At 38.2% G+C, this 17494-nt stretch overlaps 1 protein-coding gene across 2 annotated transcripts in view; it reads right to left on the bottom strand.

Annotated features, from left to right (window-relative positions):
• Positions 1–1331: 1331 nt before the first annotated feature.
• Positions 1332–17494, bottom strand: part of scube1 (signal peptide, CUB domain, EGF-like 1) — a 57773-nt gene continuing 41610 nt past the window's right edge. For both annotated transcript variants that reach the window (XM_008315226.3, XM_008315227.3), the window contains 15 exons: positions 15450–15572; positions 13885–14001; positions 12508–12630; positions 12290–12409; positions 10758–10856; positions 8375–8491; positions 7982–8140; positions 7355–7558; positions 7097–7258; positions 6037–6204; positions 5690–5851; positions 5396–5593; positions 5040–5192; positions 4880–4959; positions 1332–4351 (listed from right to left, as the gene is read on the bottom strand). In XM_008315226.3, the coding sequence (XP_008313448.1) occupies positions 4199–4351; positions 4880–4959; positions 5040–5192; positions 5396–5593; positions 5690–5851; positions 6037–6204; positions 7097–7258; positions 7355–7558; positions 7982–8140; positions 8375–8491; positions 10758–10856; positions 12290–12409; positions 12508–12630; positions 13885–14001; positions 15450–15572 (2138 nt within the window). In that variant the 3' untranslated portion in view covers positions 1332–4198. The remainder of the gene's footprint in view (positions 4352–4879; positions 4960–5039; positions 5193–5395; positions 5594–5689; positions 5852–6036; positions 6205–7096; positions 7259–7354; positions 7559–7981; positions 8141–8374; positions 8492–10757; positions 10857–12289; positions 12410–12507; positions 12631–13884; positions 14002–15449; positions 15573–17494) is intronic.

Here is a 17494-nt window from a genome sequence, read left to right as displayed (position 1 = left end):
CCTGCACTGCCCTCTTAACACCTACGCCATAATGCACCTGTAATCTTTCAGAAAGGTTGCAAGTGCAAATGCGTATGCCACATCATTCGCAACGAAAGGCAATATACGAGTACGCCCGCCAAGTGAATTATGTGACTATAATTAAACAATGACATATTGATTTATAAGAAGCTCTAAGGCCCTGGTAATACACACTGTGTGTACATCGGGGTTGTCAAAAAATACTCAAGGGACTGAAATTTAAAACACATTTTAAAATCGCGGGGCCAAAATTGTTGAACATTTATTGATCAGACTAGGGCTGACAGTGCTTTAACCAGAAATATTGAATTGGAACAGACAACTTTGATCTCAATAAAATAAATAAAAAATGAAAATTACGATATCAAGCAAAACAAGAATGTGGTTACACACACAGAGTAGGATGTGTCAATGACTCAAAATAACAAAACTGACTATTTACTATAGACTTTTATTTTAAGACAACCATACACATGTTAAGCTTTGATGGGGCACATAACTATGGTGACATGTGATGTGTACAGAATAGCATTTTTTGTCTGTATACGCTGGAGCTCATATAACAGACCAACTGTAGACGGTACTGTGCAATACGTATATTTGTCATTAGAAGAGGTACAGGTAAATGATGATTGGAGTATTAGTAAGAAAAAAAAACATTAGAAAAGTAGTAGCAATAGAAAACACAATGTAATTCTGGACTTCATTTGAGTAGCTGCACACATACTTTAGGCTGGGGTCTGAGAAGATGCAGGAAGCATGGCCTCAATCCAAGAAGTGGACAGTGAAAAGACAACACCTGCCTTTTTATTCCAGGTCCCATGTCGTGCAACTTCAAAAACATTTCCTTGCTATATGTATGCTATTGCTTTTTATATGGATGTCCAATAACATCAGCCGACCGATATAATCGGCTCGATATTAGCATAATTAAGCAATATCTGTAAGAATCGTTATTGTTTTTTCCTGCAATAATGAAAACCTGGAAATGCAATGCCTGAGTTTGTCCGTAAAATGTGTGCTCTAAATTACAGTAGGTTTGGGGAAAAACTTCTGTATGTGAAAGTGAAAGCCACTTGGTGGCAGCATTGCAGTTCATTTTATTAATCTATTTTAATAATCAGGGAAACTCGTACAGTGGTTTGTAGAGATGAACAAAAATAGGTTAACTTCCTTAACCACTAGTCCACCACTGCCGCGCTATATCGGTATCGGTTGATATCGGAATCAGAAATTAAGTGTTTGGACAATATCGGCATATAAGATATCAGCAAAAAGTTAATATCGGACATCTCTAGTTTTTTTGTTCCTTTTTTTTTTTTTTTTACTTCTGCTTTAACAGAAATGGATACGGGGACAACAGGAGACATCTGTGCACATTCCACCATGGCCACAAAACCTTACATTACACAAGAACACACACACAAAATTAAAACCAACACACGTTGCCTTTTTTGCTACAGTTTTCACATAAAATTCAAGTGCAATTGAAGTTCCAAATACTAATGACATCACAGACATTTCTCTTTAAAGCAACACTCCGTTTCTTACAGGCAGGGTACCTTTGTGTTAGTCTTGTTAACGATATTTAAGAAAAAGAACAATGATAGACATACATCATCATTTCATCATCTGTGTGCTTCAAGGAATGACACACCCACCGCGGGTTCATACATGTGGTTTTTCATTTAAAAAATATTAATATTCTATGTGCATCTGTTCTTTCAATGCCATTGTCTTGTGCACATTACAAAAAACTCACATTTTGTGCAGATAATTATACAATTGTGTATGTCTGTACCTATACTGCATCTATTTGGTGTAGCCTATCATGCAGGTCTCTTCCAACATTCAGAATACACTTTCAAAAATACAACAACAACCAAAAACAAATAAGCAAAAAACCTGTAAGTTGATGAAGCGAAATTAAAAATGGTGCAACAATCTCAGGATAGCTATTAAGAAAAAAAAAAGAAAAGATGTAGATCGTGGGCTACCAAAGGTAACAGGTTGGGCCAAATGAATTCCCTTTTGAATACCTAAACTACTTAAATTGCTAATTAATTCACAATACTTTCAAAGCTTTACATTAAATATTAATGTAAATGTATGTCAACTTAATAGAACTTAACCGCGAAAGACAAAGACGAACACTTTTGGAAAATGGCACGAGTGTCTTTGCCAACTGAGTCAAATGGCCATCAATAGATTGGTCATTATTAGTCTTGTCTTGTTGACATTGTCATTTCAAACATTTAGGAAAACAGAAGAAATGTTTTCCTTTTCGACTCAAGGCAAAAAAATAAGGCTACATTGGTACTATATTCTTCACATAAAATCTGATTTACATGCTGGAACAAGGTATCCTTCTTTATCTCCTCGTCAGTTTGTTGATTGATATAGTATGACCTTTACCCTTTCAGTTATGAATTTGGATGTGAGCTCAACTACCTATGGAATTCTCACATTTTTAATGCGAACTATCTAATGCATATACAGTATATAGCTAATAACTGACTAGGTCTGATCGTGTTTGAAGAAAAATATGCCTCACATGTTTTGTAAAATAGTGGAGTTTTCGTATCGGAAAATGTGATTTATGTAAATATAGTGTTGGCCGAACTTTTTTAAGCAACGGGACATATTTTACAGAAGAAAATTCCCAGATTGCATCTCCAAACAAAATTGTCACAAAGTGAATATGTAATCAAGAATAAAATGGTTTTCTCACAATTTACTTCTCATTATGAAACCTGGGCCTGTTTAGTTGAACACTACACTAATATAATCACAGGAATTGAATTGAAGAAAGATACACATATAAAGATCTCTCTTTCTCTCTCTCTTCTTCTTTCTGTCTCTCTCTCTATATATATGTATAGCGAGTAAAATATATATGTATATATATATATATATACACATATATATATTCTCTTTGTTTTTATAACATCTGTTGCAACCTAATAGAAGAGTACTCATAAAAGAGTGCTACAAAAAATATTTATCTTTCTCTTTGTTGATTTAAACACTGTAAGTAAGAACAGTACAAAAAGCATTTTAATGAACTAATAAAACAATATGTCTGTTTCTAAGCATCCCGGCACAAAACGGCACTTCTGCTATTACTGGGCCAGAAGATGGCCGGAGCCAGGAGTTTGACACCTCTGCATTAACAGAAGCATGCCCTACAACATTTCAGGTTGAGAAATAAAGAAATAAAGGTGTAGTCTATGATGAATAAGTAAGATTTAAAGGTTAAACTTCAGCGACAATAGCAGTTTGATGTGCCATTAAATCCCACAAAATAGAAGATATCAGTAGAAGAAAATGAAAAGAATTATAAATTGTGTCTTAACCTGTTACATCTAGACGTATACATTAGTGCAGGGGTGTCAAACTCATTTTGGTTCAGGGGTAACAAACAGCCTCATTAGATGTCAAGTGGGCCGGACCAGTACTTTCATTTATTAGAAAAATAAATGAACGTACTGGTCCGGCTGTACTTTATTAGAAAATATTCATATTTAATGAAATATAGTTTGACAAAACATCGCCAACACAAAGTGTTTATGGATTTTCTTTACTCAAAAATCCATCAAGCGGGCCAGATTGAAGCCCCTAGCGCGACGGTTTTGGTCCGCGGGCCGTAAGTTTGACACCCCTGCATTAGAGAATACATTTTCACGTGGTTTTATGATGGTCAATTATTATTAAATTACCTAAGAAAACACTTGCCATCTCTATTGCACCTGTGCTGACAAAGTATAAAGTTATGTTGAGATGCCTAGCTGTAGTATTCCACATTAAAAAGTGACAAATATTTTTAGATTAAAAAAAATCTGATTTGATCAAACAATATATACACAAACAATATTCAACTCATTTAGATTATCTTTTCATTCTAATAGTCCTGGCCTTCAAAATCCCTTATTAGTCAAACCTTATATACAAAGCTGCGCAAATGGAAAGTTGTGGTGAAGATATTGATAAATTACCACATAAAAGAGGAAAGGTCATTTTGACAAAGAAAACTCAAAGTACAAATATAATTGATGGAGATGTCTAGCCAGAAAAAAGGAACAACAAGGTTTAAACCAAGGCAGGGGAATGTTAGATGGGTCTAAAGTGATACAGGATGCTGAGTGTCTTTAACAGGTCTGGTGGGAAGAGGGGTGACTCATTTGTATGGCCTTAAGAATCTGGTGACTTTGGAACGCAGCAGCTTAATGAAGGAGCGGGGGAACATTTCTTTAGACTCCTGTGCTGTGTATTTGAAGTAGTTTTGGGGATGAGCCAGTACATCAAACAGGGCTTTTATCAGCTTCTTGTCCTGAAATAAAAAACCAACACAAACAAAAAAAAAAGTCACCAGATAAAAAGCAGTTAAACAAGGTTGAAATTAAAACACAATTACCGTATTTTCCGGACTATAAGTCGCACTTTTTTTCATCCTTTGGCTGGGTTTGCGACTCTATGAGTCATCATTTATTAAAGAGCTCTTAACACAGAGATCTACTTGTGTTTCCCACAAGGTATAAGAAAAGGATGAAAGGCAGATCTGTTAGTTACAGCTGCCAGTGTGGGCTTCAAGGTTGGATTGTACCTTCTTTTTGGGTAAATCCTTTATGTAGGGTTAGTTAAGCTAGAAAATGATCTATTATCCCTTTGTAATGTTGTTGTAGCCCTAGACTGCTTGAGGAACTCCCATAGTGCAGTTAACCATCTTTGTCCTTCCCTCTATGAACAAACACATGCCAATTAATTAGTCTCAGAATAATAACTTTGTTTTTCTCTTTCTACACTACCTTTCACAGTCTTCACTTCACAGAACCACAGAAAAATGAAAATAATGCCATACCTTTAGTATCTCCTGATGGTTTTCAGATGCATAAAGCCTTCCATCTCGCACTATGTCCTCAATCAGCTGCTGGTAATCCTCTGGAATACGATCAAGACGTACTTAAGTGTTAGTAATGTCAAAGTAAGTTTTGCGGACTTAAAAAAATAAGTTGACCTACCATCATATGTGACATATGGAACTTGAAAGCCTTTGCCGCTATTACCCTCATTGGACTTGAACTGGACCCAGAGCTTTCGGGAGCGAGAGGTGAATGCGATAGGACGCTCATACGTCTGGCAAGTCTCATATGTCGTGATGGAGGTGGGAAGGGCTAAAGAAACAGCAGAGATCATAACAACAAAACTGTTTATTATACCTAAGCATTTTCACTGCATAGTACAGTAGAGGAGCCTAGCCTACAAGTTTGACGTCAACAACACCTAAAGTGAAAGTTTAAAATCGCAAAGTCTGTAGATCCATGGGAAATGTAACAGTCCAGGAATAGGATGGATAAAAATTATAATATTCATTTACCACTCTTCCTCATCACCAAGACATCTCCACACTCGTCCTCAATGGGGAGGAAGATCTCTGGCACCACAATTAGGATCCGTCTCTTGTGTGGTGGTATGATGGTCCATACACAGTCAACATTGGATGGATAATCTCCAGGGTAGTTGGGTGACTCGATGTAGCCTGTGTACTCTCCGAGTTCACCTCCACACAACTGGTCTGATCGCAAGAAGAAAAGGTGACTTAAGTGATTAAATCTAAGGTAATAAAGAGTTATAGCTTGATAACATTAGTCAGTGCAATGAGTTGCCTCACTTTTACAGTGGGTAACGTTGGTGGCACCATCAAAGTCAGTTGTGGTGTTTCCTGGACAAGTGATGCAGTAGTTCTGCCCAAATTCAGACTGATAGGTTCCCAATAGGCAGCGAATACAACGGTGGGTACTGAAGTTGTAGTAATGACCCGGAGCACAGTGCACTAGGAAGACAGAGTCGGCAGAGGGTATAAGCAAATGAAATACAAACACATAAACAAAAACGAATAATTTTGAATTGAAAACATTAATGATACCATAAATTTCTATATAAATTTATCGTAAATTCGATTTTTAAACAGGGTTTTAAAAACGAACACAGCAAATAAATATAACAAACCGAGCTTACCCTTGGCCTCACAATCCCTAAAGGATGTTGAACCAACATATTTGGTCATAAGGCCTCCTCCACAGGGAAAGCACAGAACTCGACCTGGTTCAGGCTGGTATGAACCCAGCAAACACGGCTGGCATGGACGGAATCCATCAGCAGAGAAGTGACCAGCCGGACATTGGCCTGAGGGCCAGACGGACCAGAGGTTAAATATCAGAGAAAAATCCACAGGTGAATGACAATTTCAGCTGGTGCCCTGTCTTGTATAAACTTGTATTATAAATATAGTTTAAGATTTCAATGCGATATAAGCAGCTGTACATTCAGGTCAGATCTGCAGTATTTTCTGGACTATAAGTCGCACCTTTTTTCATTCTTTGTCTGGGTTTGCGAGTTATATCAGGTGCCACATATATTAAAATACTTAATTTCACATGTTTGTTATTTTCACACTGACATCCGCTAGAGGGCACTCTAGTCTTGTGTACTAGCACCTGCTACTTCTTTACCACAAAACATTTTCATGGTCGATATTTCCACACTTACAGTAGCTAGAGGGCACTGGTGATACTGGTGGTAACTCCGGAGTGACTTATATATGTTTTTTTTTCTTCTGCATTATGCATTTTTGGCTAGTGTAACTTATACTCTGGAGCAACTTATAGTCCGGAAAATATGGTCGTAGTTATTGAATGTAACCTCTCATGATGAGGAAAAAGTTGGGATGGCTCATGTCCTATATCGATACCACAACATGGAGTATCTGCAGATACCGATATCAATCACTATACCTTCTTTCCCCCTACAGTATGCTGTTGCTGGGGTGATAATTTCTCTGTTTACGACAAAGTCGAGTTGAGCATTTGAGCTTGGGTCTCAGATCTGACTGGCTATGGTTGTTTTTTATCGATGTTCTATCCTAAAATTCTGACCAATATCGTACCATTACCAATCCTTAGTATCAGATGGAGCAGATAGAAATTTGCAAAGTCTGACCTCAGTTCATCTTTAAAAGGTCTATAAAGTACATTTTCAAAGGTAAACATTGTGAAACGAACATAATATGGTGAGTCACCTCCACACTGCGATACATTCTTAGCTCCAGCAATGCCCTGTCCATCAGTACTGGGACACGGCTCACAAGACAGCTGACCAACTGTGTCCTGGTATGTTCCGGGAGGACATTGAACGCACTGCTCATGCTCTCCACTGTAGAATGTGCCCAAACCACAGCTCACTGACAAGAAAGACACAGAATAGTATTTTCAAATATTCTTTGTTTCGGTTAGCCATAACGCTAGGAAAGACACCATACTGAACCATCCACACTTACCACACTTTCCACCTTGTAGGACTTGTCCTGTGCTGCAGGGCTCAGCGCCTTCTGGTAATCGTGACTGTTTCTGAGCCACCTCGTACTCAGTGCCTGAGAATTGGATGTAGAACTGCTGTTTGTTGATAGATTTCCTGAGCGTTCGCATGGCACTCTGCAGTTTCTGCTTCATTCTGTCACGCATACACTCCACGTTACATGAGTCTGAAATAGAAATGATTTTAAAACAAATGTTTATGAATATCTGATACGCTGTATCAGCCAATTGAGATGGGCTTGATTTCTAATGAATACATCACACGATTGCATTGTTACATGAACTTCACACATAATGTCATGAAGGAAAAGATGGATGTTTTAGAGCTAATAATTGTTTACAGAGTAGTGTCTGACACTTCTGTTAAAATGTTTATTAAAAAATGTTCCTTAGTCATAAATTATCCGGCATTTGAACTTTTTCTGTTTGAGGATTTTTGGCAGTTGGCAGACTGCAATGCTTGCAATACCAATGTTGGGTAACAAACTATGTGGCAGTTAAGCAACATCTGACACCAGTTCCAAGTTCCAGATGATGGATAGTGTATGTGTGTGAGCCTGTTTAGCCACATTTAAAAAAGATTAAAACACCTGAGGCTTCCTCCTCCTTTATCTCCATCTCAAACTCGGCTGTGATGTGTGAAACCTCCTTTGAAGGGGATTTGCGTCCTCGGCGCCCCTTTTTTGAGGAGTCACATTTGAGGTTGACAAATGTTACCTGGCAGTCATCAGTGCAAGAGAACTGGCCAGCTACAGGTGAAAAAGCACAAAAGAGAAACTTTCAGAGCACCTGAGGTGAATGTTGTCACAACTTATTTGGAAAACTAGTGGTTGCATTTTTGATTTGTTAGAGAAATCTTCCAATACAGTCCTCACTGAGTTATTCCACCTAGGACAAGCACTTGGTTTTAAATTACAGCACTTTAAAATCACCAAGCTTCTGCATGGTATCTGATGTGCAATATAAGAGACAAACATCTTAACCTTGTATGTTCTGCTTGGATGCGTCTTTGTGTCTCTCCTTGTTGCGGGGCTTCAGATGACACTTGGCGTCCTTAATCTTGAACCTGGCCTTCTGTTTGATAGGTGACGCCAGTGTGTCTTTCAACAGAAATAAGAAAAATAAAAGAAGTTATTACAGTCGCTTGAGAAGATCATGCCAACACAACAATAAATTAATAATCATGCAAACATATTTGTGATCTTAATGGTGCCGTTTTGTTGGATAAAAAAAAAAAGATCTTAATGGTGCCGTTTTGTTGGATATAAAAAACCCACACATTTTTACATTGTATGTAGGGGAATGAGAAACATTATTTTAACATTTGGATATAAACATTTAAATGTTAGCTTTCTGTACAAATTTTTTTTATTGGCCTTATGTTCATTTTGTGGGTTCTAAATTTCAAAACTAGGTGAAAAAGAAGCTCGCCTGGGCCAACACAGCTCAGTTCACACTAATTAAGATTAAGAAGTGAACATTTTCTTTAGATATCACCCTTAAACTAATGTTAATTCTTTTGGTCATTCCTTTGTATTACTTAATTGTTTTTTATATCTGTGCTTCCCTACCTTTTTTGAGCCATGGTCGACATTTTATATGAGAAAAATGTTTTGGCACACCACCAAAAAAATCTTGAATAAGTATGTGTTGTGGAATATAACTATCTTTTAGTTTCAATTTGCTCAGGATTTGAGTGTAAAACCTGGTCCTGTTTAGGTAAACACAACACTTATATACATATATTATATATAGTTGCAGGAATTGAAGCAAGACACACGGAGATCTTCAACAAGGTCTTGTTTATTTTAGGTCTTTTAAATTTTTCTGCCTATCACTGTTATATAAATGAACTTAATTTATTTTAATGCATTAAAAAAAGTTTTCGGACCATTTAAACAAAACTGGATAGAATTTTGACTGCACAGTTAATGATCTCTCATTGCAAACGAATGCAGTGATTCCCAACCTTTTTGAGCCACGGCACATTTTTTACATTACAAAAACTCCTATGGTGTACCACCAAACAAAAATTACTCATAATATACTTACACTGTGTGACCTGGGCCTGTTTAGTTGAACACAACGCTGATATACTCGCAGGAATTGAAGAAAGACACACATGGAGATACCTCAACAGCTCTGAGTCTCTCTCTTTTTTTGTTTTTATAGCTGTCTCCTGCCACCTAGAAGAAGAGTATTTAATTGTTCTGCCTGTTACTGTTGAATAGACGAACAAAGTCATATATATTAAAATAAATTATAGTCGTCAGGCTATTTACTGCAAGTGAAGTTGGATCATTTTTCATGGTACACCTGGTGATCTCTCATGGCACACAAATGTGCCGCGGCACAGTGGTTGGGAATCACTGCACTGATATGACATTTCCAGTTAAGGGGAAAACTGGCAGTTTTCCAGCATCATTATCGTAACACTTTGTTTTAATTCTTTACATTTACGCATTTATGCATTTAGCAGATGCTTTTATCCAAAGCAACTAAAAAGAGGAGATTTATTTACTACATAGAGGATCTCTTGAAAAGAGAGAGCAATTTAGTAAAGTGGAACTGATGTACTAGGGGGGAGACAAGTGCAGAAGGAGAAGTGAAAGTGAACGTGAATTATTTGTCATTGTGACACAACACACTGCTGCACACAACGAAATGTGACCTCTGTTTTTAACCCATCACCAAAGTGAACAGTGGCTTTAAGCGGTGCCACGCTCAGAGCACCTCAGCGGTAACTTCTGGACCCAAGTCTGCTTCCTTAACCACTAAACCACCACTGCCCAAGTACAGAGAAGCACTAAGGCAGGAGGTGCTCTCTGAAGAGATGAGTCTTCAAGAGCTTTTTGAAAATAGACAGAGATGACAGAGATTTTTTGGCTGGTGCGACTTGTACTCCAGAGCGACTTATAGTCTGGAAAATACGGTACAGTAATAGCTTGAGATATGAGTGTCCCGACATACACATATTCCGAGATATGAGCAAGCTTTCGAGCAAATTTTTGCTTTGAGATACGAGTAAATATTCGAGATTTGAACACGCTTACAGAAGTCGAGTCTTGGTGGCCGAGCACTTTACTGTACTTTGAATATTAAGGTCTGAGCAGCTGGAGACACAGTTTACAGTTCATTTTATTTTATTTTATTAAATAAAGATTCTCTTTTGACCTGGCATTAACGTCCTTAAAGAGCAGTCCATGCGATGCGGACAGTGTTTATACTTAAATCCTACATTATTCTCATTAGAATTTGGTTCATTGGTCCTGTGTTGTTCCATATGTGATCATATGATCGTAAATCGATGTAGAGCCAGCGTTAGATGGTGTTAAAACTTTTCTGTGGAGTCTTAGTTAGTTTTACCAGCACAGATGGGCAAAGCATCGGTTGCATTCCTCTCCTGCGGAGCTTTACCAGGCTGGACAGGCACTCCGCAGCTTAATGTGTAGCTGTTTTCAGAATCTGAGAGAAAAACACATGAGAAAATCTGGTAAAATGTTAACAGTTTTTTTGTGTGTGTGTTTGTGTGTGTCAAAGTGATGTGTTAAGTGTTGAGGATTAAAAAGAATTCCATAAATGTGCCATGACTTTGCTCTGCTCGTATTTCACACCACAGACAACCACAGGGGAACCTCTGCTGCCATGTGACTTTAAAAACCTGACTGATAAATTAAAGGTCAAATGAAAGAGCTATACTTCGGGGCATACTTCCTGTCTGAATGAAGGATAAAAACTCTCAAGAGATCATAATAGCGAGAGAATTTTTTTTTTTTTTTTAAACAAAGGTTCATTCAGCCACAGGAATTCGTACTGAACACTTCCCCTCAAATTAAGACACACTCCAAAAAAGAGAAAAACAAATATTTCAACCTCTGCTTGAGAGATATCCATCATTCTCACACAATGGCTGCCAGGTTAAACAAAGTTTGGGCCACAAAATGGAAAAAGCACTGTGATCAAAGAGTGTAATTGATTTGCCAATGCGTGTTAAGTACTACTGCAGGAGGGGATGGCTGGTCGCCAGCCAAATGCTGGGTATGATGAAGCCAAGAAAACCTCACAGACTAAAAAAAACAAAACACTGACTAGACTGGAGGGGCCCCTATGGAGTCCACAAACACAGTGGCGAGGAGTTCGACAGTTTATCAATCGATACCAGTAAATGAAAGCAGTGACTGAAGACTGTGGTCACCAGGGGACAGCAAAGCACAGAACTGAACGTTTGTAGTTCACGTCGACTGATTTATATTGCATCCTGCCTGTAATCTACACCACTGAATTAGATCGCCAGCCGTTGACAATTTGAGTCGTATAAAAACTTTGTAAGACTAACTAATAAAAAGTATGTGAAAACAAAGAAGAAGGACCAAGATGTTAGCATAGATTACACAGTCCCTCCAGGACATTGTTATGGTGTGAATTCCAGAGAAATTATGGTCACTTTTTTGGCCGATTCCCTCAACTTTATCGTGACTTTAATCAATGTCATCGCTCCCACTGCCCAAATCCTGGAGGGACTGTTTAAAGCAGGAGATGTCAAATATAAGGCCCGCGGGCCAAAACTGGGCCGCTTGACGAATTTTCAAATTTAAAAAAAATTACAACACTTCAGGTTCACATTGTAAAATTATATTTCACTCAATATAAAGATACAGTGTATCTAATTCACCTTTATGAATTAAAATAAATGGGAAAGACTTTTTGTTATTTTTAGGTAATTATGTTATAATTGTACTGGTCCGGCCCGCTTGACATCTAATTAGGTTGCATGCGGCCCCTGAACCAAAATGACAGCCCTAAATGTGTCAATATAAAGTCTGTGTTGGTACCGCACTAGCATAGTGTTGGTAAATCACCTTTGAGAAGTGTGTGTGTTCGTGTATGCACATATATACCTGCAAGGAATAGGGCGTTGGAGGGGCAGGAGAGAGAGCAAACCTCAGCCCCTGCATTTTTATTACACGTCAGCTGGGCTCGTGGTGCTGGCTTCCCATTGGGCGTACATTTGACCGCCTCTGAGGAACACACACAGAGTCACATCACCATGACAGCTACCGGGACGACAGAGCTCTATGCACACACACAGTCGTCAACACGTGCAGTCGGCGCTTACGGATGCAGTCCTTCTTGTTCCAGTGGAGTTTCTGACCGGACGGACACACGCACTCGTAACTTCCCTGTGTGTTGACGCAGCCAAACTCACAGCTCCCGTTGTTGATACTGCATTCATCTACATCTGAGCAACAACGGAAAAAAGTTTGAGAGAATTATTGTATTTCACATAATTTTTATATAGGTATATTAGAAATACCAATATGCCATGGTTCATTTTTTATTGGCACCCAATGACTTCCTACAGTGACGTTACGTATCCCTGACAATGAACAGCTATGAAGTGTGACACTTAGTGTCCCCTAGTGGGGGCATGGAAAATAATTGAGAAACACTGCTTTAACGCATCACGTTAGTGAGCAAGCAGCACTGAACTTCCTTAGCCATGAGTCCCACAATAACGGTATTGGTTGATATCGGAATTGGTCATGAAGTGTTTGGACAATATCGGCAAAACGTTAATATCGGACATCCCTAGTTATCAGTCATTAAAAATAGTTTGTTTCATTTAGTTTACTCTCTCTCTCTCTAATAATCTGTTGCTCTCAGACATTTTGCACCTGCAACCCTAGTGGCACTTGTCTAGAATGTGTGGAATGTGGAACGAAGTGTTGATGCACTTTTTTTTCACAGATTTCTTAATTTCCTCAGACATAAGGGTCTGCCAAGCAAATAAACATTAAGGTTTTGTTTTTGCACACGATCTTAGTAGTTTCTCTTTGTAGTCTTCCGTTCCTACCTTCCACCCATAATTTATGAGCAGGCTTATAGTTTTAATGGCAAAAACGAAAAACGAGTCTCCACTCAGATATGCACCAAAAAAGTTGCCAAGTTTACTCTGTGCTCCTGCTCTCTGCAGATCGTCGTCTGCATGTGTTCATTTCTGTAAGTCTAGTTTGTTAATGGTTCCAAAAATGTTTTCATAGTTAAGAAAATCATGCATTAGATTATTTTTATTATAATCAAATTCAAGTTCAACGGAAAAAACATTTGTCTCATTCAAGTTCAACGGAAAAAACATTTGTGTCACTTACAGGGAGAGATTTTTAATTCAAGTATCTCGATCCAAAAGAGGATACAGTTTAACCCACAGTAATGAAAAGTATCATTTAAATTAAGAGAGTAATTTAATTTAAAGGGAGACCCAGGTGTGACCTGTGGCGAATGCTACAGTAATGAAAAGTATCATTTAAATTAACAGAGTAATTTAATTTAATTAAGGGAGACCCAGGTGTGACCTGTGGTGAATGCTTGTGAAGGGAAAAGATTAAATTATGTGGAAGTGACACTATTAATTAGTATTGATACTTTATCAGAGTAATCAAGAGTCAATCGATACAATCGCCGTACCATAACTGCCATCAGGGAAAATCCTTACCTCCACAGTGGGTGAGGCCGTACAGGATGTATCCTTTGTTGCACAAACACTCAAAACTGCCTGGGTAGTTGATGCAGGTGTGGTCACAGGTTCTCTCGAAAGAACACTCGTCAATATCTGTGGGAAATCAGGACAGGAGATAGAGTCTAGTCACAAATCTTATATGGAATTGTATATCTTATCATATGTTATTGAAATTTGTACATACATGCGTGAATATATATGGATATACAAACATATATTCATATACATATCTAAATATACATATATACACATACATATATATCTAAATATATATACATATATAGACACATACATATCTATATATATGTACATATACATACATACATATTTATTTATATGCACATAATATATGGATACAGAGGACATCATTTCCTGAATTTCTATCTATCTGTCTATTTATCCAATGAGACCAAAGAAAATGGCACAATTTCAGTCCACTACGACACAAGTGTTCTACATGTTTTCCCTATGGACAGATATCGATCATTACCAAAGTGTTCATACAACCAAAGTGTAAATTGAAAACACTGACGCACCTCGCAAAAAAATGCAAGGGCCTAGACCTCGGTTTAGTAAATACACAGGCAGCTATTAATAATGAGACGTTTGTTTACCTTGAAGTTGAGTGTACACAGTTTCAAAGTGTAGTATGCGCAGCAATGTGTACACAAACGTGGTGTACATAAAGCTGTCCACAATGATTTAATCTAAAAAGTACCGTATGAAAATAAACACTAGGTTTCTAGTTTGGCCGATGTGTTTTTCCCTTAGACATACCTTGGGTAAAGTTACAGCACTCTGACGTGGACGGCTGATTTTTATCTGAATGCTGACAGAAATCGTCTTTCTCTGCTTTCATATATGTAGAAATGAGGGAATATCTTGTGGAAATTTTTCCGGTAACTGCGGTAAAAAATGAATCTTTCTGCTCAGCCAGCTTGGAAGAGCACTCCAGCGACTGTTGCTGTGTTTGACCCTGAGCTATTTTCTCTGGAAAGGCTCACAGAGCTCGAAGAGCTGACAGAAACAAATACAGTATTATATTTTACTGAAAGGTCACGTTGAAGCTGAAAGGCCAAATGTCAGTGGAATGGACAAATCTGGCAGCTACTGGCAGACACCGGCACTGCTACTTTATTGTGGATGGAAACATTCAGCACGAGTTAATTAAAGCACCACTGGGTTTGTTGTTGATAGAGAAAAAAAAAAGCCATTTAGTGTTTGTCTGTGCTGCTGTTTCTCTTGCTGGGACTTGCATCGAGGAATCTACTTTTGCCTGAGCAAACATAACAAATGATCACAAGAAAAATATCTGAGTAGCCCTGCTCTGAAGGAACATGCTGTCTGTTTAAGCAACTAACAAAATAAACAAAAAATTGTCACATTTAGGAATATCCATTTATCTCCATTAATCATGATTATTCTGTGCATTACTGTAAGGCTAATGCATGGGGCCCCAAACCAGAGGTTTCAAACTGTCAACGTTTGGTTCAGGTATCGCATGCAATTTGATGGACCAGACCAGAGAAACTCTCACTGACCTTGACACGTGCGTTCATCTGTCAGCAGTTTGTGGCCCTTCTGACAGCTGCATTCAAAAGATCCGACTGTGTTTCGACAGTAGTGATCGCAGCCTCCGTTGTTCTCCTGGCATTCATCGATGTCTGGTTCAGAAATGTAGGAAACAGACAAACAGAAGTTCACAGAGCGGGTCACGAAATATGAATTTGAAACTGTGTTGAGGGAATGCTCCATTCAGCACATTCTTTCTGTACTTTTAAGGCTGTGATATTAACACTGTATTTCTCTTCGATATCGACTCAATAGCTGGATTGGGCAATAGCTAACGGGACCCCTCCCTGACTCCCATCTATTGACAACCCTATCCCATCCTGACTTTTCCTAAATGTGTCTGTATTCTAAGTCAAAATGATCTTTTATGTATTAGACAAAAGACAAAGAAGGCAAATGTTGCAATTTTTCCATGATTGATGTAGCAAATTGGTTGCTATAGCAACGGTCATCTCCTTCACTTGTCTCTAGCGATCCTATTCTCTTTGACATTTATTGAACATAATGTCACTGGGCTGAAAGCAAAGTCGAACACGTACTTGATGTACTATAATAACACCAAGTACAGCGTGGACGTCATCGATCAGATAGCAAGGGTGTACTCTGTGAAAGGCGGCACAAGGAGGTGGCTAGTTTTCATTTCTTTGGCTGGGTTTGTGTTTGCTGAGTATAAACTCAGCTGTGACTTGAAATAAAATATATAATTTCTCTAATGGCTGTCAGTGTGACAGCCATTAGAGGGCACTCTAGGCCTGTGTACCAGTATCTGCCTTTCCTGTGCCACTAAAAATTTACGTTTGTTATTACCACGCTGACAGCCGCTAGAGGGCACTGGTGCGACTTATACTCCAGAGCAATTTATACATGATTTTTTTTTTAATTATGCATTTTTTGGCTGGTTCTGGATACGGTACTTATGTACACTATGTAAAACCAAGTTACATCCCATGATAGCAACGGAATTCTGACGTTAACAAAAAGGCCCCATGTAATGGTAGAGGCGGCAGAAGAGCTGAAGAGGTAGCTAGAGGTACGAGGGTTTTTTGAAAGGGAGATGCAAAGAACACACTATTATGGATTTTGACAAGAGGATGAAAATAGCTGTGGTCTGTGGTTATTTTCGATGGGGGGAATAAAGGATTAAAGTCCTACCTTCTAGCCAACAAACATAGCTCTGATTGGCTTTAGCCCTGTTCTGTTCCTCCAGTGGATTGGACTGTCAAATTTTTTCTTCTCATTTTTTATAGACCAATAAATGTCATTATCACGTTTGCATTTCAAGTAGTTTCTGTCTTTGAGGTTTGTTAATTAAATCTTTGATGAAAATTATGTCAATGAAATTATTACTCGTTTACAGTAAATGCAAAGACAACAAAAAGGAGGCAAGATTAAGAATAAGTTTAAACTGGCCGAATGTAATATAAGAAAGAGTCGAGTGGAGGAAATCGCAGCAAAGGCGTTGAGGAAAACTGGCAGGAAGGTGTCATTTTTGACATTTTTGTCAATGAGAATGTAAACCAGTGAGAAAAAAAAGGAGAGAAAAAGTGGGGTAGTCAGGCAGATAAAGGAGTGAAAGGAGTAGTGAAGGGCTACATTTTTGGAAAGTAAAGAGGACAGTTCAAGATAGGCTGATGAGAAATTGAGCAATAAGGATGAAAATTATTTAGATAAGTTAGATAAACAGGGGATTATGTCCACAAAAAAAACAACCCAAAAACATTTAAAAGAACAAAAATAGGCCATCCAGGTGATGTTGAGCTAATGGACAACGGAGAAAACAAAGAGGAAGTAGAAGTAGCTGGTTTTTCTGAAATGATGGAATCAGTAAGAGGCAAGAATCATGCACATCTAGAACTCATATTTTAGTCGGTGGATTTAAAAATGTGTCTAACCCTAAACCTAACCCATATATATATATATTTATATGTCGCACCTGAGTCCCAGCCAAAGGATGGAAAAAAGGGCGACTTATAGTCCAGAAAATATGGTAGATTAGTATGAGTATTATTCGTAG

This window comes from Cynoglossus semilaevis, chromosome 8, assembly GCF_000523025.1.
Source record: "Cynoglossus semilaevis isolate Cse_v1.0 chromosome 8, Cse_v1.0, whole genome shotgun sequence".
NCBI classification, from domain to species: domain Eukaryota; kingdom Metazoa; phylum Chordata; class Actinopteri; order Pleuronectiformes; family Cynoglossidae; genus Cynoglossus; species Cynoglossus semilaevis.
The sequence above is the reverse complement of the archived record's forward strand: the minus strand, read 5'-3'. Positions and strand labels throughout refer to the sequence as shown.